Source organism: Corvus hawaiiensis, chromosome 4 (assembly GCF_020740725.1).
Source record: "Corvus hawaiiensis isolate bCorHaw1 chromosome 4, bCorHaw1.pri.cur, whole genome shotgun sequence".
Classification (NCBI taxonomy): domain Eukaryota; kingdom Metazoa; phylum Chordata; class Aves; order Passeriformes; family Corvidae; genus Corvus; species Corvus hawaiiensis.
The window spans coordinates 40,750,962-40,775,544 of NC_063216.1; the positions used below are offsets into that span (position 1 = coordinate 40,750,962).

Below are 24,583 nucleotides of genomic sequence, written 5' to 3' on the forward strand. Positions count from 1 at the left end.
CCTAATCCAAGGAATCATGCCTTTCCAAATATACTTACCCATTTTGTATTTTCAAAATTGTTTACTGAAAGAAAAATTCTACTGTGCCCATTTTCATGTACTTCAGATATTAATATAAACACAGAAGACTGACATCAGAAAACATATTTTTATGTGCTAATGGCTTTGCAAAACATTTTTCTTTATGTGGGAAAGTAACTGAATTTCCTATTTTCTTCCCATTTTCACAGATAAATGTTGTCAATATAGTTGTAACTTATAGATATGATTGTAAACAGGTCTAAGGTGCATCTTTTCTCATGTCTGAATAAACTCTTGAAAGAGTTTCATTTATATAAGGAAAGCTGTCAAAATGTAATGTTTATGATGGCTATATGTCTTCAAACTAAAAGTTATAGTATGAAACTTTAAAAGAAGAAAACAAAAAAGTCATCACTGAAGAGCAAAGTCACTCTTGGAGATGATCCAAAACTGCCAAATAATGTCCTTTAGTGATCACCAACTCCATACTGAGGAGTCATCTTAACCTATATGTTTCATAATCACTTGTATCATATTAGCTTTTTCTTGAGTTAAGCTTCATGTACCATAAATGCGGAACAGCAGAGTTGACAAGAAAGCCTATCCTCTTATTTCCTAATCAAAGCATAAGTCATGACAAGAGCAGTGACAGAACAGGCTATCTCCAAGACTTGAAGGAAATTTGGGCTGGAAGTGACCTACCACAAATTACTAAGGTACATACCCAAAGCTAACCTGGTAGTCTTTAAAAGCGGACTGCACAACAAGATTAAGAATCAGAAACAAAAGGGGAATACTGATTAAAGCTTGCTCTCACAAAAAAAAGGAACACCAATTTACCCTAAAAAGCATGCAACACTACAGTTGTCTACTAATTTTGTTTGATTGTTTTTAGAGACAGGACTACAATAGCAGTTACCAACGTCAGCAAAGCTGCATTATGATGACACAGTATAATTCTTCTTATTGAGAGATTTTAATCACAAATATTAGACAGTAACTAAAAGTAAAAAAACCCCAAAACCCTAAACAAATTATTAACATCCCCATTAAAAAATACAAGGAGCCATAATAAAAACTGCAGTAGCTGGGAAAATGGGACATTACAACTTCTTTGATATGTGGATCATAGAATCAATTCATTGTAGTAGCTTCTTGAAAGTTGCCTCAGTAATTGTGTAGAACTGCTGCAATGTTTACACACTGTATCACTTCATGCCAAAAACCAACTCTTTCTTAAATGGAAATGACATTACTCTGAAACAGTCTGATTTAAAATCATAGCCAAGTTGACATTCAATGTGCTGTTTAAAAACAGTAAAGTAGAGGAACAGAGTATACAACAGAAGAGAATAAGCACGTTAACGCTTCTGATTGAAGCTGGCTTATGAAATTCCCACAAGCAAAAAACACTAATTAATATTTTGCCTTCGAAACCTAATGTGCAAAGGTGGTTAAAATCTACTGCCACAGCAGCAGCCCAGGCATTTGGCTCCTACACGTAAGAAAGGTGCTGACTTCTTCTAATGTTTTTTGGTGGATGAAGAAGCAGCTGGTAAATACGCTTGTATTTCAGAATACATATATATACAATAACATTGAAAAATGGAAAATATAACACAGATGTCCAGTTCAAAATTTCCAAGTAATAGACAAAAGATCAGCCAATATTTATTGAAACCCATTAAATGGCTCAAACAGTTAAATTCCTAGCTGAGAAAAATATGATTGCATGACTTCTGGGGCACTTGGAAAACACATCATTTGAAAATGTGTCTAGAAAAGTATGTGTTTACCAATTAAAGAAAAAGCTTAGAAGTTGCAGCAGATAAATTAAATAGCAGAGAGTAATCAATCACAGTGCTAAAATGATAGATGACAACTAAACTGAAGCCCCAGGGAACTAAACTACAGAGCCATTTTGCAAAATTAGGCTGCATTAACTAACATACCTCAAAGCAGTACAGAATCTAAATCCATGTCAGAGATGTCACATCAAAAAACACAAAGCTGTGTCTGTAATACAGGAATGATAAAAAAAAGAAAAATGAAGTTTTGAGGCACAAAATTTTGTAAGCATATGAGCCATAGAGAATAGACTCCTTTGAATAGTCTTGACATGATAACCAAAAGAGAGGCAATGTAAACAACCTTTACATTATGCAAATGCTACTATATAATTTACCAGAAATTCATACTTTCACTATGTGAGGAAGAAAAAACAGAGTGAAACTAATTTAGGGGAAGACCTCATTAAAGACTTAAGGTAGTGGAAACACTCCAATGAACAATTTTATCCAAGCCTGCAGTATATGCACATGAATTTTAATTTTAAAACCTGTGACAAAATAGCAAAAACAAGGAATGAAGGTACTTCCATGCTGCTTCTAGATTACTTCATGAAAGATTGAAATCATAATGCAAGGGAAGGTTATTGTGATTAGTACAGAAGATGCCGGAACCACAGGCTCATTTCTTTTTGAATACTCCTAAATTCAACTTTTACACAACTGACCGTTCCAAAACAAAAAAACCCCTCATTTAACTACTTCATTTCTGGTACATTACCTACCTCTAGATATAATATGGTAAATGGTAAAATATAAAACACAGTAGCTTTTGAAATAGATATTAGGGCAAACAAGGGGAATGTTGCATGCTCATGGGCTAATGGTAAGTCTAACATGAATTTAGTTCTTCTACACATAATGGAGTCAAACTGCCCATACAGTAGTTTTCAGCAGGCTAAGCCTCCTCTCATCTGCTCACAGCAGAGTCTGGATTTTGGCTATCCCTCTTCTGTACTAGCACTTTGCTTGTGCAATCTCCTAATTTATGTCACGTTACCTGAACTTGCCTTTATTAAACAAGAGTAACAAAAAATCCTGTTATTAACCAGTCACCAATTATTCGCCACTTCCTTGATAAACCAAAGTTTGTGGCAGATGAAATCTGATTTCTGCTGACTATGTGAGGACAATGGACCTTTTTTAGAACACACGTTGCAAGATTTTTTCCCTGTTCCACAAAGGATATCTGTAATCCTTTACAATATCAAAGTCAAATTACAAAGGCCCTTGCACTTAAAATAAAGTTGAGAACACATAAAACCCACAAAACATACTATACATTGTGAATTTTATTTTATCCTTTTTAAAATAAGAACAATATTAACTGTAGTTTTATTTTCTCCTTATTGGGGAATCCAATTTTTTTTGCCTCTCAGCACTGGATATTTTAAACTTTAGATTTTAATTTAGGTTGAAGGAAAAAATCTATTCTAAAACAACTTCACAATCCAATTTATCAATCCCAGTGTCAGAAGAATGACTGGTTACTTCGTTTATGAATATTATGAATAACACAGTTCTCAAGGGTGTTGTTAGAAGTCCAACAGATACCATACCTGAACTTCCCTCCATGGGTCAATGTATAGCCTGATCAAGCTGGTAGCATTGATTCTCACTGATGATGGATGAGAGGTAAGAGTAATTTTATTTCTGTTTCATTATTCTAATTTCCCATGTATATTCCAACGAGAGTGTTACATAAATTTCACATTACGAATGTTAAATAAAAACTACAGTTTCATTTTTGCAATTATATATTCATTATATGTTAGATCATTTGTAGTTTATAATCATAATACCACAACTAATAAAACTAACTGATGGATACTATGAAAAGGTTCTGTCAACCTACTCTGCCAGCAGAAGAGAGAATTTGTATGTGAAGGAGTACCAATAATAGTTGATCATTTTTTCTCACTATACACAAATAAATCCATGCTATTTTGAAACCGAAGCCTGTGAGTTCTGGCCACTTGACACAGAAACACAAATGGGGAGAAGACCTTCCAGCATCTGCAGCAGTGACATTTATTTTCTACAAGCAGGTCTATAACAACTTGTGGATTTTTTGTATACAAGTATCAGTTGAATTTTACAAACTGCTTGGAATTGCTAATATTTATTCATGTAACTATCAGTCATCTGCTGCCAAAACTTCAGATCCAGAGGGAGTAAAGCATAATTGATTAGGTTGAAGGTATCCCATGCATTAAATAACAACTCCCAAAGTTCCACTGTATCTTTCCACACATCAAATAAAATTGCAAGAGCTGACCCGTATTACACCATGCTGCAACCTTTGGTGAATTCCTTACATATAGGCATAGGGCATTATTCTGTGCATTATGACCCAACAGCAGCAATAATGCTCTTACTCTACAGAGTATCTATTTGATACTAGAAATAGCAAGCTCAAAATTTGCCCAAGATCAGAAACATTCCGCAGTGCAGCTCTGCCAAGAGTAAGAGGAGATGGCCCTGTGTGAGAGATGTGAGCAGAAAATATGAAGTTCAAGCAGATTGACTGTGTGGCAAAAAATTGAAAGATAAAGGGTAAAAAGAGGTGTGATAGCATATAGGGAATATAAACCACAGGAATCACACAGGAAAGAAGAGAAAATGAAAGGCAAGTATGACTGAGAGAAGGAGAAATGGAAAAATCAAAGGACTAGATAAACAGGAGTTTTGAGAAGTTTTTTCAGAATATTTTTTTCTAATGGTTCTAATGTATCATTTGCTATATACGTAGAAGATGCCTACTGGTAACATAGCTTAGTACAAATAACCACACAAGATTCACAAACAAGCATTGTGCTGTTCTTGGATTCAGTGAAATGCCACACATTTCCTTTCATGTTAAAACCCATCATCAAACTTGGATGCCCAGAGATATAATGGGTATTTTTTTGCTATTGAGGTTTACACACATTCTTTTCCAATAAAGAGTGTTATTTTTATTACTTATCAAGAAGTAGTCAAGATTTATTTCTATTCAAAACTAGCCTGTTCCATATGCCAGTTTGGCTAAGTGAATAGGGATTTCATATACGACAATAAAATTCTTTACCTTGTACTGCCAAATGTATATTCCAAAAGCAGAATTGTGCTAAAGAACACCTATTCTCTGCACATTACTTACCGTCCACAATCATCTACCACAAAAAAGGCAGGCTTTGTTGGCACTTAGCACAGAGGAACTGTTTTGCTGGAACTGTTAATAGAAATGTGTTCACACATGTTCACCTGCTTTGGTTCTCAGAACATACTGCCACCTGTTGATACCCAAGCAATGTGGTACACCTGTATGATCAGCTACAGTTCCCAGGACGTATTGCTTTGGACTGGCAGGGAAAGCAGTGTCTGTGCTCTACTTTGTCATGACTAGTACTTCACCAGCAGCCTAAGACTTTTTTCTAGGGACAATGTCAATAATATCACCCACAACGCACACATGGTTCATTTTCTTGTCTCAGCAAGTGCTCTTAACTTCTTGATGTTTTACAATGCTGTAGTTGTCAAAGGCCAGTGCAGCCATGCACTGTAATTGGTTGCACTGTGCAGTGAACAGCACAGCTATGACCAGGGCGGGTCAGAACAAGTAGTCAGTGATTAGGTGGCTAACACAAACCCATAAATGTCTTTTGCTCCTACACCGACCCAGCAGGATCTGACTACAGTGATAAATCTGTTTTTCTGCAAAATTTCGTGTGTAATGTTGGTGTAATACTGTTTTTATCTTGGTACTGTCTATTATAATTTCTATTGCAATGTATTTCTACTGAGATGAAAAAGGCAATATTCTCAGTATGGGCAGCAATGAAGACACTTTGTGTGGAATATCTGGGCCTCTTACCTGAGATGGTTATACGATTCTAGGTTATAGGTTATAGAAGTCTACCCTTGTGAAATGAAACTAAGTTGGATAAAAGGCAGAAATGTTCACGGCACTAATTTCTTACACTTGTGAGAAGAACTGCACATATTTTAAAAAGGAAGTGCAAGTAGTGTTTATCTTCAGAGTACGTAATTTGGTCACTTACTGTTCAGAGTAGAGAATGTGTGCTTAACTCTCTTCTCTTTGTTTATTCAGGACTCCACGCTTCTGTAAGAAAAACAAACACATGCATTTATCACCTATTTAAAATTAACTATCTAGTTTCCTTTGTGCCATAGAAGGTTGCCATTTTCAGATTTAGTTTTGGCTTACTCCAATATTTAAAACCCTGGGCTTTTGTGAAAGCACCCAGAAGAGAAAATTCACACCACTCCTTTTCCTTAAAAAACAGTTTCCAGTCTTAGGTACTACAACAGCAGCAGAGATGAGAAATCCACAGGTTCAGGGAACAAATCTCTCTGAAAACTCAGCCTAATGCAGGGTATCTTAATTTCATCTGGGCACCTGCAGCTTTCCCCAGTTCCAGGAAGGTGACAGGCTTTCACATCTCTGAGGCTGGCAATCCTCTGGTCAAAATCAAATTCTCATAGCGTATTAGATCTTGGCTGAATCACCCCATTAGACTGAGGAGTCAAGGAAGAAAGAACATATGCCTCCAGTGACAGCCACAGCCTTCCTCACCACTTTTGGAGGAGAGTGGAACATGCTGCAGAGCGGTGTTTGATGCCTCACTCCTGTTTCATGCAGAAAATTTGTATGGTAAAAACTGAACACAGCACACCAGCTGCTTTAGTCTTTCTTGGCCAGTTTACAGGCATTGCAACAGAGGTAAGTTTTAAGGCAGCATTTGAAGGAACACAGCATACTGTGCCTTTGCAGATTTTACTGTTAGCAATTTTCATTAATAAAGGCTGCTTGAGAGAAGGGAGAAAATTGGGACTGCTGGGCAATAAGGGTTACAATAAGGGCAACATTGATGTGAAAGAGCAAGCACAATCAAGCTGTGAAGGCATTAATTATGAAGATGACCAATTTGGAAGCAGTTAAAAAATAGAGCCAAATACATAGTTACCAAGACAGACAAATGTATTTTTAATTTTACATCAACAAGTAAATGAAATTTTTGTGATCTAAAACTGTCATACTACAGCACACCAACACTTACTCTGGTCTTTAAAAAAAGGCAAATCATGATTCCATCCACCATCTCACTCTAAGATACCATCTTTCATGACTCAAATAATAGAGGACTCAAACCATAACTAATTATAAAAACTAATTTTCCCTTCTTTTTTAGTAAGAAATTAGTATTTCTTTCTGTATCGTTCTGTCAATATTTCTGATATACCAGAAATCACTCATTTGTATGGGAATCTACTGAAGAAACCCGTTAAGCAACAATTAACAACTCATTGGAGCTGAGGGCTATATAATCCATGAGTCAGAAGCATACACTATTATGATGTTATTAAGTTTAAAACTTTTTTGAACCTTAGGGATCAGCTCTTCTATCTAACAGCCCATTTTGTTATGTCCAAGACATCAGTGAGGAGCTGAACACTTGAATGATGCAAGGTTAGCGGGACAACGATTTGAAATCTTGTTCCAAAGGGTTTAGAATAATTCAGATGCTGGTGTAAAACACAGCTGATTTCATTCCCCAGTTTGTAACTCATATCAAATGTCAACTCATGTCAATAGCCTTAGCACACCTTACCTCACTTGGTGCTCTGTATTAGTTGTATAAAATCTTCTGGTACAGACCTAATCTGAACTACTGTACTCAAATATCTATTGAACGGGTTCAACTGAAACCTTGCCTCTTGCTGTCAAGTCAAGTCTTCCCAAACTGAGGGATTTGAAATTCAGACACACTCAAAAAGAGGGTTCAATAAAAAAAAAATCCTCTAATCTCCACCTTCTCCTGGGGTTCAGAGCCAGGGTTTTGGTTCAGGTCCCTGTGTATACTTGGCATTTGAGCAGAGGTAGCTCCAAGTGCCTTAGAGAAATTAACACCCAGAGTCACACCTGCTCTGTGGTACACTGCCTCAATCTTCCCCTGTTTCTCTAAGCTGTCTGTGTCAAGCTGAGTCATATCATTACTGAGCCTTTCAGGAGACTCACTATTCCTTCTGCTGCAAAGACAGAAAATGGAAAAGAAAGACAAACGTCTACTCTAGTACTAATTGTAAATAACTGGATAAAAATACAGGTTATGCACTAGAGAAGCAAATTTAAGTGAAACTATGAGTAAGTGCAGTGTTGCATTAAGTGCAAACAGAGACAGCCTGCTTGCTCCTTTGAGGCTGATAGTCTGAGTTTCCAAAAGATATGAAAAACGGAATGCACATCTAAAATAAGTAAGTAAAAACTAATCAATAAAATTCAACAGTTTTCCAGGAGACTAAATACCGTCACTCTTTGCAAAGATTTTCACAGCTAAAATATAAAGAGACAAACTGGAAAGATTTGCATTTGTAGAGAAAGATTAAAATTTTTAATAAGAAATTAAACTGTATTTCTATCACTTACTATTAAATACAGGCTATTTTTTATTAGATTATATTAGAAGATTAATTCATTCACCCTTGGTTATGGACTCCTGTGGGTCTTCAGTGCAGGGCATCCCCTGCAGTGACAACTGTATTTCCAGAGCTACAAATAGCATCTGTCATACCGCTAGTATCTTCCAAGGCTCCGTTTTCATTTCAATACTATTTGCAAGGGAAGACATTTCCTAATGAAACCATTGGAAATATCAACAGAAGCAGATTTTGATATGTGTGAATACATTTTGTAATATCCCTTTGAAGTGTAATCTATATTTAACAAATATAATCTACAGAAGATACTTTAAGGCATTTAGTTTTAGGCTAAGTACTCATTTAAATGATCTGCAACTTTTACTTCAGTTAGCATACAGATATGGAAAAGTAAGCAAACAAAGCCTTTTTTCACTAATTCTAAACTCTCTGATCCCAGTCACCTTTATGGTAACCAATTATGGAAATAATCCCATCAAACTGGGGCAGGATTGGAGCTCTAAAATAAAACCAGTTCAGTCAACATCACTGATTTTAAGATTATACATGCATATATGCTCACAAAATGAAACCCTACTCTGCTGTAAGGAAGGCATTCTTTGCAATTTTTCTCAGGAAGCTCTTGTTTAACTCATACAGAAATAGAGTGGATTTACATTTATTACAGGTGACAAAGAACATTTTTAGCATCACAGAATCATGAAAAAATAAGCCCCTTCTATTAGATGTTTCACTATTCATTGTGAACTGTGATACAAAAGATGAAAGGGAAGTTGCATGGTAAATAAAAGATTTCTCAAGATATCTTAGGCCATCTGCAGTTTCTTTATTCCATTACTATTTTTAAAGCCAGGAACAACTATGTGATCTTTTACAAACTCCATGAAGAAACACTTTTTGTCTGTTTAGGATTATGGGCTAAACACTCATTAGTAGAGCATATGGCAGTTATTTGAGTATTATTCTTCTCTCGCTTCTTTCAAAGACTGAGGAATAATTTTGCAAACCGAATCTCTATACTCTGGAGTAATAAAGAGCTGCTAATATATCATCATTATGGCCCAGTGACAGTTCCAGAGCACAACTGGACAACATTTTTGTCATGAAGGAATAAAAGCTCCAGAAATCAGTTTCAGGAGGGTTTTGGTTTTGACAGAGCTGAAACTTAGCCCAGATTTGCTCACTTTATTGATTGTCTTTCAAACCTGAGGACACCCACTTATGTGGCATATCTAGGAGGTTGTGAATAAACTATTTCGAAATTTTGTGTGGCAAAATGAAAAAAATATAAACTAAAACTCAAAAAAAGCAGCTAGTGTTTAGCCTACTGAATTTAGCAGCACATCCTCAAAACAGAAGCCCAGTAGTCTTAGAACTGAAAATGGGAATTTCAAATTTTATTCTCTGCTTTAGAATTATTTATGAGAGAAAAGCAGATTAATTGAAAGTGGAAGTTATACAGTATTATGAATAGACTGACATCCTGTAAAACATAGAACTGACATCTGGAAAAATGAGGCTAGCATTTGATTATGAAGTTTAAATTAGCTAATAACCAGTACAGAGTCTGGATAATTTCTAGTTGAATAATGTGCAACAAATTAAATGTATTTTGAAAAAAATGCAGTTGTGGGCATTTATTAATCATTTCACATATCGAAACAGAAATTGTCATACATTATGAACTTTACAGTCCTTAATCATATGTATATTCCACTATTTTATGGACTTAATTTGCTCAGCATCAACTTTTGCTGTGAGTAACACTGATTTTGTTGAAACCTCAAATAAGTCACAGAACAGATCTGAGGATTACTTTAGAAGGGATTTAAAGCACACACTGTGAATCTCTATACAAGCACCACTTAAAACACTATCCGTTCAGGCCCAGATGGATTGCTATGGCAACAGAATCCCAAATACCAGGTTTGTAAGTAACAAAAATGTAAATTATTGATGAACTCAGAGTTGTCTCTCTTGGACACCCTCCTATTCAAATACCAAGCCGTATGGTTAGAATACAAAGAAATGGTTGATATGCAATTTCCCCAGCCCAGTGAGCACTAATCCCAAAGGATTTCATTAAATCTTTTGGCTTAAATTTTCATTCTTGGAACAGCAGTCAGCAAGCAGGGATTACATTAAAACAGGCACTATTGAGGTCATTACTGACCGAATTCAGGCCTGTAATATAACAAAACAGGAACTAATTTTAAATATACCTCCACCCTCCCCCCCGCCAAAAAATAGCACTGCTCGAAGTTACTATCTATTTGATGACAGCACTTTTTCCACTCACATCACAACCCTTCCTCCTTGCCTACAGGCAATTATGTAGAACGGTACTAAAGAGGAAAAAACAATAAACATATTATTTGTTAAAGAGGTACACACCTCATGGTAGAGGTGACTGTGCGTAAGCAACTGAGTTGCAGAACAGTGATTGTAAGGAGGCTCCACAGCCTTTGATATTCTGTAAATCAAAACCCAGAATAAAAACTTCTCTAGCAAATGAGCAAACCAGAAGAGAAAAAGTAATTATTGGCATTTTTATTGCAAATTTCATGAACAGTCTGATAAGGGAACAAACAGTGGTAGGAAAGCCAAGCACTACTGGAAAGCCTCTCAGACTTTATACAGAATGTGATTAACACAGTGAGTGTCACACAAAAATAGACCCATCAGTTCTCAAATTCTGGACTGCAACAGTCCAGCTGTTTTAAAAGAAACAGTGGTTTTAAAAAAAACCCCAACAGTTCTCAGGTGTGTGCCTGTCATTAGGTGTCACCATACAGAGAAGAGAAATGGCAAACTCCTGACTGTAAGAGTTTGTTACCAGATCCAGTGTCCACTCAAAACTAGAAGGAAAAACCAGGACAGGGGTAAGTTTGTGGAGATGGGTAAATATGGAGGGATGCTTTTGCTAATAGAAAGGAAACAACTATTAAAACAGGAAATAAAAGAGATAACCCAAGGCACAGAACTATTTCCTAAAACAAGGGAGAAATTTAGAGCAATAGAATGAAAAGAAGATAGTGGCTGTACCACACACTTCCTGGTGGGGCAGGAGAAATTCTCCCATCCTCATTCATACAGATGAGCATTTATTCAACACAGTACCTAGAGCACCTATTTAGGAGAGTTGTCATTTAAACAGCCATTTAAGTTCACAGATATTAACTAGATTGCAAGCCTTTTTTAGGTCTCGACATACAATACTTAAGTACTTCAGAATACTGTTTACCAGAATGCACTAGTAGAGACAAAAACAGTATTCAGAGCCTGCATTCTCAGCCCATTCAGTCTGTGGCTTGGCCTCTCCCACCCCATGACTCATATATTTTAAAGATGAACAGTTTTCAGCTCTACAGGTTTCTCTACTTAGCAAAGGACCCTACTCATTGCGGAATTTGTCTCTGGGAGCCCCTTTTTTCAACACTAGCAAATGAAGCTGCTTTTTCAGCCTCTGTTCATTTGTATTGAGGTACCTGCCGCCTAATGTTCATACTGTAACTGTGAGTTCCTCAGAATTTCAGTTCTCAGCAGAACCAGGTATTTCAACTCCTGACTAGCTTTTTCTTGCTATTACCACACACCTCCACGAGACATACTGTGTTTCTGTTACACACAACTCATACACAGGCAAGAGCAGCTCCTAACTCTCAATAAGTGCCAGCTGCTTTTCAAATGTCCCTGCATTGCTCTCCCAGTTGCATGATGCTTCTCACATTCTCAAATTCTCTTTCTCCTACCAGCACTGCCCAGAACATGCCTTGTTACCCTCTTTGGTTCTCAGTCCTGGTGGATTTAGATCTCTTGTTGCCCATCAAAGGCCTTTTTCAGCTTCAGCTTTATCCTTACACTTGGCTTGATGTTAGAAGAGCCATCCACTCTGATAATTCCATCAACCACACCTAGGTCAGCATCATAACTTCACGATCAATAAACAATCATATGAATCAGTAGGCACTAAAAGATTCTCTTTTCAAGAAAGAAAATACATTAATGGTGATGACAGGGTCAGTGACAATACAGTCACGAATGGGTATGTGAATCATCTTGAGATGTCATAAGAATCTAGTGTGGCCAAAGGAGTATCAGAATTTGGGGCAGCAATAGACTTTCCCCCCTCCAGTAGCTCTCCAGGACAAAATATATGTCTCTTCTTCTACTAACACTTATTTCACTGTGAAGCTACTGTAGTCCTGCTGTACAAATGGGATGGCGGATGTGCCAAAAATACAGAGACATACCAAATGTGGCACAGACTTCCAGGAAATCTTTGCGTATTACAGACCATTAAAGTAGGTAAGTTGGACATGTAGGCGTGTTCACGCTGGTTAGGGACACTTCAACCACTTTGCTATATCTACCATGTAGTAACTGTGGAGCTGCTCCAGGATGAATCTTCCCAGTGCATATTCCCCATTCCCACTTTGTTATTGCTGGGTATGTCAGACATTTTCTTAAAAAGAGTAGAATTTTCAAACTTTACATGCAACTTAACATTTTTCCAATTTCAAATATGGACATGTGAGAATACTACTAACATTTATTAGCAATAAAAAGCCCTAAAAACTTCATACATCAGAGTGAAACTTCATTTTCCTAAGTGAAAATTTTCAAGACTTCAGCTGAAACAAACAGCATTCCATCAAATTTAATAGGAATTGCCATTGACATGTCATTCCATCAAATTTAATTCCAAATATTTTCAGGCTTTTCTAGACAATAAGATGTAGAACTAAAATTATTTTCTGAGTCATTTTAGAAAAGAAGAAATACAGGTCTCCATGAGTTGCTTCATAACACTGTTTAGACTAGGATCACATGAAATTTTAAGAAAATAGTTCCTAGCAAAAATCGGTTTCAGATGTGATATTTAGGTTGCTTGTTACAGTTATAGACCAAGACTTTTTTGGAAGCACAATGGAGGTTTTTAATCAGTCTTCTAAATCCTACCTAGAAAGATAACATATCTTTACATTAGTAGATACTCAGCTGCATTCCAGTGTTTGGTGATTCAAAATCTAATAGCTTTTATGACAGGACGAAAGAACCTGCTGCAATATCCACTGCAGGAAGTGATTATATGTTACATAACGCTGCTGATCTTTGTGTGCTGGTGTGAGGTGTTTTATTTATTTATTTTTCAATTCTGCTTTACAAAAATGGACTAATGTGGGTAAGCAATTCACCCATAAAATCCGATAGAGAGTGTCAACACCTCAGCAAATTAAGCAACATAATCTATGGGTGGGTTGTTCCAATAGCCTTTCTATACAACCCTAAAGAGACCTACAGCGGCAACAACTTCAATACTTCTTGTCCATTTAAATGCATCCTTTCAAAGATAAAATTTTCTCTTGATTTAAAAAGTTAAGCTGACTTATTCTGTGGTTCATCTGGATATGTACACAAAACGTACAGAGATGTTAATTCACCACTGGTGTAATGTCAGCCCACATTTTCTATCCCATACAGTAAGTTTTACTCATGGCACTGTTTTCATTCTCCTAATGGAAATTATTAAAAAAATTTTTGAATGTCTACAAAGTCTAAATACAGACAAAATCAAGTTACTGCCTACCCCCTCCTGTACTAATTCAAGAAGTAATAGCCTACATGTTGCTCAGATTTCTGGTAAGCAGCAAAACAAATCCTATAAAGACAGGCATATCACTTTCTGAACTTGGTACCCTTGATTTCTCACATTAATTTTAATGTTACTTGTTCTGCACCCACCATGCAACAAGCCCTTTTGCTCCACAACAACTGCTCTCTGCTCCTTTCACCTTTTTATAACTATCTCAGGGCTTCATATCCAAAGACTACTATTTTTAACCTTCATGTGCAATTTCCCTACTCTCATGGTCACAGTCGGCTTTTCCTTTTTGTTGAACTACATTTTGAACTAATAAGGGAATGAAAAGACACCAACTTAAAGATTTTTTTGTTTGCTTGTTTACAAGAAAAGATGATATTCTGTACCTTTCTGTGCTCAACAGGAGCAAAGAATGAAACACTAAAATTAATAATGAAACTGGACAGCACTTACCCTTTGCACTGGTACTAGGCTTATTAATAATAGGATCATTAAATAAAGGAAACATACATGAAGATTTTAAATGCTTATTTTCAGTTACAACAAGTAATTGTTGTAGAAGTTACAACAAGTAATTTCATTACCAAAAAATGTTTCTAATCACTCTTCTATGTTTAGCGTTAAAATAACTTCATTGTAACACCGAAGGAGCAAGCAAACAGTTATACCAACATCAGTGGAAATACTTTACAACCTTATGGATAGGTGATGAGGATGACAAAATCATGAGCGATTAGTTAAAAATAAAAAAATGTTTTTAGCCTTCTAATTATTTATGTTAAAAAAATAACTGTGGTATTTCTGTCTTCGATATATTTATGACAAGAATGGATTAGTATTATGAGACTGTTTTATAAACATCACAAAGTCTGTTGGAAAAACAAATTCATCTTATACCATGTTCTCTGCCTTCCTGAGCATTTAAGAATATTAAACCTCCTTACAGTCAGTAAAAAAACCCAAACTTGATCAATTGTTAAAAATTGTGTCCTTCTTATTTAGTACTGTCCAGAACATTATTTTCTCAGTGACTGTCATTGTGGCAGATAGGGGTGTCTCCTGGAAGGGGCTGTATGTAGCACCCCTACAAGATGCACTCACCAGTATTACCAGTCCTCAAGTACAAGTAATAGGCTGACCAGTCAGTAGATCTTTCTGGTTCTTCAGCATTTTAACTTTTGCCTAGACATAGAGGCCAACAAATAAACTAAACCAAACAAAAGAATAGCAGACAGATGCACTGCATGGGTATAAAATAGGTGAATGCCAAGAACACTGCAAACTGGAGTTTCTTGTCAGGCTACAACTTGCTGAAGAAATATAAAACCTACATGACAAGAGTGAATATTGAGTCCCATAAAACAACAGCCTGTGAAAAGTACTAGGTGGGCATGTAAATGGCTGCAGCTGCAAGTGCTACCTTGATTCTCAGAAGCTGCACAGCCAACTCAGCAGCAATTGCACAGCTCAGTAGGAATGTCTCATATTCCTGAGATAAATGGTTGTCAGCCTGGCTAGCTGTACAAGGGAGAGAATTTGGTCACCAGAGCTCTTAATCGAGTGCAGGTGTCTCAGTGTAGTGCGTCTAAACCATGCTACTTACCACAGTTAGTGGCAAATAATACCATCCTACCTGGCCACCTTGGTTTCCTCCCCTGCTCAACTAACTGGCGAGGGCTGGCATCTACAATAAAGTTCATCTCCACACTTACAGAAGCACAGTGAAAGTTTTAACTAGCCTATAGATGCTGGTATTTGGGTCTAAAATCGTAATTATATAACATCATCTAGAGATATAATTTCTGTATCGTAAAGCATTTCTTTACACAGTATGTGTGCACATGCCTGACAAATGTATCTAATTTTGCAATACTAGAGATGACCTGAAGTATCATGACTTTTTTCCATCTTGAAACTACAAGCAGAAACCGAGAGACTGGGCCATTCAGGCAGCCCTTTTAATCACAGGTGTCACTCTGGGCTGCGACAGAAGAGCTTAACTGCCAATCCTTGCAGATTACATGCAAAGATGTTATTAAAAAAAGCAGGATAAAAGAAAAGTGGTGGTTTTTCAAGTCTACATAACAGGTATAAAAGGAAGCATCAAGTCCACATTCAGCAAATCTGACAGCCTAATCAAAAAGTAGCACATCAGACATGGCAGTGTTGATGTACAGATGGCTAGGAACATTAAAAGAGGTAGTTACCATTATTGTTCCTTACGTATTTGAGTAAAGAAAAGACATCATGATATTGTATTTGCCTATAAAGTCAACTTCCTCAGCCAGACATTGCCAGAACGAATCTAATGGAAACATCTATTTAGTGAAAATCAAATAATTACCTTGTAATTACCATCTCATGGGTCACATTTAATGTTAGCATCTCTGAATCAAGGAAAATTCAAAAAAAGGTCTATTTGAAATCCTTAAAAAAACCATATGGCAAATATTTTAATTGGGCTACTTTTGCTAATGAAGCTAAGTATTCCACATAGCAATATTTCTCCTTCTTTGTAGAGCCAAATGTTAACATAAACCACCCTTTAATTTAATCTTCCTATCCATCTTGAGGAAACCTGTTTAATTTTTGATTATTAGATTCTCTTAAATACAGCTTATTTGGACCAAACTTCAGCCACTTCATAAAAACTACTGATTTGCACTCAAATAGCACACTGAAGCAGTCTGAAGGGAAAAACCATTTGTTCTGTCTCAACTGATGTATAGCCTAATTTTCTGAGATTCTTTCATTGCAATTTGCAAACACATTAGCTAAGACTATAAAACAAAAGCAATCTGTACTACCCATGGCCCAGAAGAAGCAGAAGCAGAAAGTTAGAAAACATAACAAATGTCTGAATCATCTTGAGGCAGGGACATACTCTACATCAACACAAAACATCATTATCCAAAATGTGCCTCATCTATTTTTCTGGCAAAGCAAACCTGGCCATGGAACACCTAATACTGAGTACAGTCTTAAAACAAGCTGTATTAGACTTTTAAGAAGGGGCCTAGAGAAGGCAAGCACCTTGGACTAATTCAGGGAAGTAAAACTGCAGTTAGGTTTTGAGACTTCTAGTCCTTTTGTCCAGTTCCTGCCATTCCACCCTCAATTCTGTAGTCACTCTAGCTACTCTACAGTCACTCTTCCCAAAAGAGGGAAGCTACTTTACACTGACACGCTGAAGTTCTCTACAGAATAATCCAATGCAGAATCTAGCAGGTGCTACTGAACACATTTCATTATTACTACTTTTTAAACACAGCAGATGTAAAGGAATACACTGTGGGCAGGAAGGGGAATGTAAGTGTAGCTTTGATAAAGAGCCAGATGAGAGCATAATTGCGTTCACAGATAGGAAGAGACAGCATAACAGACACTGCTACACAGAATGATTGTTACAGCATCTCTCAGCATGGATTTTAAACAAATCAAGAAAACACCACATGATGTATCAAACTTCATTTCAGCATCTGGCAAAAAGGAAGTATCTGCTAAAGATCATCTCATTCAAGAAAGCCCTTAATATGAGTTTCTGTAAAAAGAGAACTTGAAATTGCCTGTCGACAAATCAGCAGATGCCCTTTCTGAAGCTGACAGGTGCTTTTTGGCATTATTGTAATGACAATAAATACTTCATTGCACAGGGTAGAATCAATTGCTTTAATCAATTTCTACTATCACTTATGAAGTATGCAGACAATTTTCTAATCCATGCTTTGCAGTGACATTAAATATGCAAGTTCAGCATACTCAGGCAAAGCTGACTGTTAGTATAATTTCCTTTTGACAAATATCAGCATTTTGCCTATAAGGCTACAGTCCTGTCTCAAAAATAACTGAAGCATGGGCCCTCAAGCAAAATTAATTCTCCTAAAATACAGTAACACAATCCACAGCAGTGTCAGTCTTCAGCAGAGCTCTATGATACATAAAGATTTTAGGATGCAATGTGAAATACTGCTTTATGAACAGAACAACCTGACAGCTTAAAACAGGAACATCATGGATTCATTCAGGTACATCAATAAATCCAACGTCTCTGTCAACTATTTTCTTTCTTAAAGCTCTGTGTTCATATATCAGAAAATTCAGGAGATTACAAAACAGTAAGAGTAGGAGAGAGGAGAAAGTAACAAAGAAATCAAATATCTCCTCCTCTGGCCCTTCTTTCATTTGTTCCTTCCTGATATGTTTTCTCCTCTCCTCCTCCACCTTCTTCTTAAACTAAAATGGGCATCTAACAGAGCTGATAGCTGCCATTCTTTGCATCTAAATCTTTCCTTTGAGCACACAGTAAAAAACTGTCTTGAAGTACTTTTATTCTGAATCTAGCTACACTCCTAAGAATAGGTAAAAAAAAAGAAGCCAAGAGATTAAATTACCCTAACTGCAAAGCAATTCTTGCTGACAAAAAATCCAGATCTACTGTCTTGTAATTTGTCCAGTGCTCTCTCAAAAATGTGAGTTTGCTATGAGATACAACAACAGAAACAGACCAATGTGATTTTTGGTCTTACAGCTGTCATCCTTGATGCCTATTAAAGATAGTACCCTTATCTTAGCCTGTTGAAAAACAAACCTGATTTCATTTTCAGCTTTGCAAATATGAACAGTAAATCATAGGAAAAGATCACTGAACATGTTAAGAAAAGGAAAGAGGATCCTTAAAAGGTAGATTTTGAAGAAACGTGCTAGGCAGTCAGATACTGTTAAAAAAAAAAAACCAGCTGAAGAGAATGGGAAGTATCTGAAAGACTGAAGACTGGACAGTATTTGGCACATGACCAGCACTGTAAGCAAGCATAACAGGACAGAACAGGGAAAGAAAGCACTGGCTAGATACCAAAAAACCCTTGTATTTTAAGGGAAATAGTAAAGTTCAGCTATGTTTGAAACTCAAACCTGGACCAGGAAAAGCACAATAAAGTAGGTAGCTGAAATCATCTTACATTAGTTGAGCTGAAGACTATTTGAACTAAATATTTATCTTCTTGTTTCCACCTTTCCCCTCAGTGAACACCATGCTATTATTGTGGAGGTGAGTGGAATTAGTGGAGCTAATAAAGGGTTAGAAGTCAAGAACTCTAGAGCTGTAACTCTGGATTGGTCTCCAACTTGCTCTGGGTACAGTGTTTACGTCACTGTTCATTTTCTCTACTAATAAAGCAGAGACAATAACATACAACTCATGAAGGATCTTGCAGGATTAAAGTGCGCAGTATTTTGCATGAAAGCTGACAGTTTTAGGTTTCCTGCAGTACTTGAACAGATCAGCCTCTAGGGACTGGGCCTTATCTTACGTCTATAAAAATGTTAACCACAGTAGGAGAGAATCAAGACAACCCTGAGTGTTTTTAAAATTTTACCTTTGCATTACTAAACTGTTTGCCACGGCAACTGAAAGTTTGCACTTGTGAGACTTTGCTTGATTTCCAGATTTATACTGCAGGTAAGTTTTATACTACAGCTGAAGTCTTCCCTCAGCCGTAACAACATAAGATTGTTTTTCTAAGGCATTATAAACAGAAAAAAAAGCACCACTCTCTTAATTTCCTTCACCGTTTTGTTTAAAATAATTCTTTGAAGCGACAAGTGCCTCTTACTATTCATCTGTAGAGGGCTCATCACATTTGACTCCCTGGGAAGGGTGGTATTACAAAGAAACAACATGTCTCATAATACATTTAATGTGGTTCAGTAGCCACTGCTAATAACACTACATTTATCCTACTAAATCCCAAAGTATTGTCTTTTCACCAGCATAGGAATTACTCAGCCAAAACTGAAATATGCTCTTAAATGGAGCAGTTTAAACAAAGATGAAGGGCCAGAGGACTGCAAGACCATTAACAGTATTTTCTGGATTGTTTAAATGTAACAAAGTAAATTCAGCAACAAGTCTAAATTCTTCACTGTTCCATGTTTTCCCCTCACAATGAATTTCTTGCTGTTTTTTTTTCTTGTTGCACTCACTGTGTTACATAATTAAAATACTAAGATAAGGAATTTTTATGTTTTGTAGCCCTAAATGAAACCACACTATCTGATATGTAAGTACCCATCTGTAGACATGTATGCCTTTGTCAAGCTGTATCCACTCACACATATATTCCCTCTTTATCTATCCAGCTTCCCCAAAAATCAAGCTCCAACTCTATTGCATATAGCTGTTCTGCATTTATTTGAGAATTTTTGGTTACAAACTACAGCAAACCAAACAAGAACTAACTGGATTAAGTTCATACCCATGCTTATGTCAGACATGAATTATATTCTTTATATGATTAAAAGACTGAGACAGAAATATTTACTTTAGATAACAAGGTGCAGTCAGACCAGTAGGAGCATAAAACAAACAACACATTAAAAATGTAATTATTTTAGTTCCTGAATATATACAAACATATAGCATTTAAAATATGTCATGTGACATTACATAAAAAAATTTCAAAGGATCACCTATAACAGATCACCCATATCTAGATACTGGGCTAGAGAGTCTTGAATTACTCAAGGGAAGATGTGAGATGATCCCAATTTAGATACCTCCCTGGTAGCAGTAAAGAGATTTATAACACTCTGTGCAAAAGCAGGGAGGTCTCTGACACCCAGGCTGTGTAAAAACCTTCTGTTAGGTCAGTGTACCATTCTGAAATGGCAACAAACACTACAGAACGTACAGCACAAGAATGACAAAGGAAGATGGTGTGCTCCAGCCTGGATACAGCACACAGAGACTGAGTTAGAGAGATACTTTAACAGGGTTCTTTGTTTTTATTCTGCCCAGACACCTCCTGAAGTCTTAAAAAAGTAACTAAAATAGATATTGAAAGCTACTGTAATGGATAGTGATAATTACTTTAGTAGGAGGCAAAAGACTGCAGCAGTACATGAACATCTCTTTTACAAGTCTGCTAAGTATATCGATTTAGCATATTCTGTACCATAAGCCTGTTTATTAAATAGAGCACTTTACTTAGACTAGTCTTCCAAACATCAGTAGAAAACTTGGTGTCTGAGTCTTCTGATTTTACGTAGTTAATATAAATAATATCTACTTGTTCTTTTCCACTCAGAATGAAATGCCTAACTCATTTCATATAACAAAGGAGCCAGAAGCCAATTAAATTATCATCTGTCATTTATTGACTAGGCATAAAAAGTACATTTGGAGGCAATACTATGCAGAGAAACATGAGTCAGAACTACTCAGCCTTGGATACCACATAGCACAGTTTTCTGCCTGAAGATAGCAGAAAGCCCTGCACTGGAGATGGCAGTCCCACTAAACCTATCATGGATATTGGGATTTCCCCTTGAAGCAGGGTGGCTAAGGGCACGTAACACCCAAAGATAAAAAAGGCAAGACAAAACAGAGTCAGGTTTGGCTGGGCCAAGAGCCTTGCAGGAAGGTTTTCAGCCTCTGTGGGCTCCAGGGATAATGCTGAGCTGGTCAGATTGCTGGCTTTAGCTGGTCCTCAGTATTGACCAAAGACTGACCTAGCCTGAAATTTTTAGTAGAGTATGGAAAAAAACTTCTCCCTGAGAACTAAAGTAGTAGGATTACTACAAAAAGCAGACGATCTGACTTTTTTTTTTTTTTTGGATGGGACAATATAATTCATCTGCCTGCTTAGTTCAGCCTACCTTCTTTAAAACAAAGCCAAAATTCTCTGTAATGTTACAATTTCCTTTATAACCAAGCCTAAGACATCAATACTGCTTTGAAATGATAAAGAATGAAATGAGAAAGTCCCAGGGTGTCCAATACTTATCAAGGAACTGTATCACAACAACGGAATTAATTTCCCCAGAACATGGAAGATATCACCCTAGGCACCAACTTCAGTGCTCCACAATCACAGACAACCCCGGAAAAACCCTTAGGCTGGAACTGCCTTGAATGGCACACTGCCAAGACAGTAAGTTGCAGAACACACCACCCTACTCTGAAACACCCTGATGTTTTTCATGCAAGGAGTCTAAATCTCTAAGTCACTGGAAGGACGCAGGAGAGCTCAGAAACACCCAAATGTCTTTAGGTTTTGCAACGACAAAAGAATCTGTTAGTCGAAAATACCCAGAGCCTAGCATGGTGGGCCAGGACTTTTCTACTTTTTTTACTACATGTGGGATGGAAGGGAAAATGGAGCTGTTTATATTAGCTTTGCCCTTCTACAGTGATCATGTAACTTTTGTGAGATTTTATACAGCTAACTGGAAAACAGAGGGATCAGGTCGCTTCACCATTTTCTACCATGGGTCAGTAAAGCCAGTCTGTGCAGTTTTCATTTGGCGTAACACTGCATCCCAAAACCTCCTTCATGCCTCACACTGGGTCTCTTTCCCTACATAATATTCCTCCTCATTTTTAAGGAGCTAATACATGAAATGTTTCATTTGTTAGATTTATGTTTCAGAATTTAACTTCAATCACTACTCAGCTCTAAATATTTATGCTTCTCCCCAGATCAACAAATACCTATTTACTTCATATTTAGCCTGTTTAACATGATCAGAAGGCATTTTCCTGTGAGATGCTGAATTTCCTAAATAATATCTATAGCTTGTGAAGAGGTAAAGATACTCAGCAAGATGCTTAAGCACACAGACAGCCACTTCTAGTAATTTGGAAACCTTTGAGACTACTGCTGTACTTAAATGTATGTTTGTGTAACTGAATCAATGAACAGTACTCAAAGTCAGGCTAGAAGGGAGACATAATGGTAAAACTTGGTGGAAAAGGCCCAGATGGTTTCTGACAATAAATCAACCATAAAAATGCAGGATTTTAATTAAGCTTTATTGTTCTACTCAGGGGTGCTTACAGTTTGGGGTTTTGGTGGCTGCACATTAGTTTGACTCTGTTCATGGACGAAGCAAGCCCTGAGACAGGTAATCTATCTCAAGTATTATTTTCTTAAAACTATCCAACATAGCTTTAACACAAGAGAAACACATTAATTTTGGCATGTTTTTGTCTCATTATCTTGAAATTAATTCCACTCTCAGTATGGCAGTAAAAGGTAAACAAACAAATGCTAAAATCCCTACAATTCTAGCATGCAAGAGAGGCTGGATCACCTCCTGGATCTTCCATACAGCTTCTTCTTTCTCAATTCTTTTCCAATTTAGCAAAGTTTACCTTTCAGTCCTAGATGAATTCCTGAGGGCTCTAACAGGTGAGGGCCCTGATCCAGGCAAGTAGCGTCGAGATGCTGACAGCAACAAAACCCATCCAGCGATCAGCAGCCAAGTTAGTCCAGGAAATTCAAACAACAAGGCAGCAAAAGACAAGAAGCAGATACAAGCCAGTCCCTCCTCTCCCTTCGACTGGAGCTTAAAAACCCTCTTGGGGTTGATGTGCTGCAGCTGAAGGTGGAAAGGCCAGGTGAAGCCAGTGAGGGTAATTCCAGTCTGGTCCCACTCTGAGGGCTCTGATAAGAATAGCTAAAGACGGTTTGGCTGGGGCATGCTATCGAGGTTCAAATACCTTACAACACTGCATTGACAACTAGAGTATTTATCAAGAAAATAACGTATTTAATATAAAAAGGCTCCTTCATGCCATTTGTTCAGCATGCCTTTTCCTAAACCACAGAAGTATATTTGCAATACTGACAGATACCATGAGAATGTTTTTAAAATGGAAATTTTATAAAACTTACTATGACTTGAAAACAGGCATCATTTTAGACAAGCTAGCATGCTTTCATTGTCTACAACTGCCTACTGTATTATGTTCACCATAACTCCTAAAAGCCTGAGGACTGCCTTACACTTAATCTTTTACCTGAAAAGTTATTGAAAGTAAGGACTGTCTTTCTGGTTTGGGTTTGTATGTTCCCCTTGTACAAGCAAGGCTGGTTCGCAATGCTGTCTCAATCACTGCCATAGCAAGAACACATTCTATGAGATAATAACCATTGTCCTCATTGCTATCAACTGCCCAAACTTCCATTTACCTTGGATCCTTCGCCTTGCACATTATACAGTTTCATGACAAAAAAAAAAAAAAAAAAAAAAAAAAAAAAAAAAAAAAAAAAAGAAGTATGCTCTCTTTAGCTATCAATTTCTTTGATTTTCAAGAAACAGAACTTTGTACACATTGTCATAGAAAAAATGACTATTTTGGTTTTATTTCGTTAATTTGGCTGATTTTTTTGAAAGTTATTTATATTTTGATTTTATTATTTGAAAATAAACACTTTTTAAATAGATGTGTTAATAGCACTGACAACACTGCTCAGGGACTGAAAAGACATCTTGTACTCTGCAAAAAGTAAATCGCCTGCTAGTTCTCTGCTAGGTAAGTTTTTACAGGAGATTTATGTTTTAAGGTCAGGATGAAGCTGATGAATTTCATGAAATATGAGATTCGTTTTAAAACAATATAGAGCTATGTTCAGCTCAATGAACATATATTTTGCAATTCCTCCTCCTCCTCCTCCATTCTTCTTCTGACCTATAACCTCCAAATTAATTTTCTATTTCTGTTCAGTCTGAATGCCCTTGGGTGAAAAATTGGGACCTAATCAGTTTCTTTCACTACAAATCTCTTCTGTCCTCTTTCAGCTCAGTTCCTGTCCTGGATAAGAAGCAATTATTTTCTGGGCCTAATGAAAATCACACTTTCTATTGGTATATGCTGTTCACTCCA

The 24,583-nt window shown here is 36.8% G+C and overlaps 1 protein-coding gene across 6 annotated transcripts in view; it reads right to left on the bottom strand.

Moving 5' to 3' along the window:
- The window catches only part of SYT1 (synaptotagmin 1), a 342,020-nt gene that overhangs the window by 213,553 nt on the left and 103,884 nt on the right, over positions 1-24,583 (bottom strand). For 5 of the 6 annotated variants that reach the window (XM_048300510.1, XM_048300511.1, XM_048300508.1 and 2 more), the window contains exon 3: positions 5,912-5,973. The exons of the other annotated variant lie outside the window; for it this stretch is intronic. Coding sequence is in view for 1 of the 5 variants with exons in the window: in XM_048300511.1 (XP_048156468.1) it covers position 5,912 (1 nt within the window). In the remaining 4 variants the exon portion in view is untranslated. The remainder of the gene's footprint in view (positions 1-5,911; positions 5,974-24,583) is intronic. 6 annotated transcript variants of the gene reach the window in all.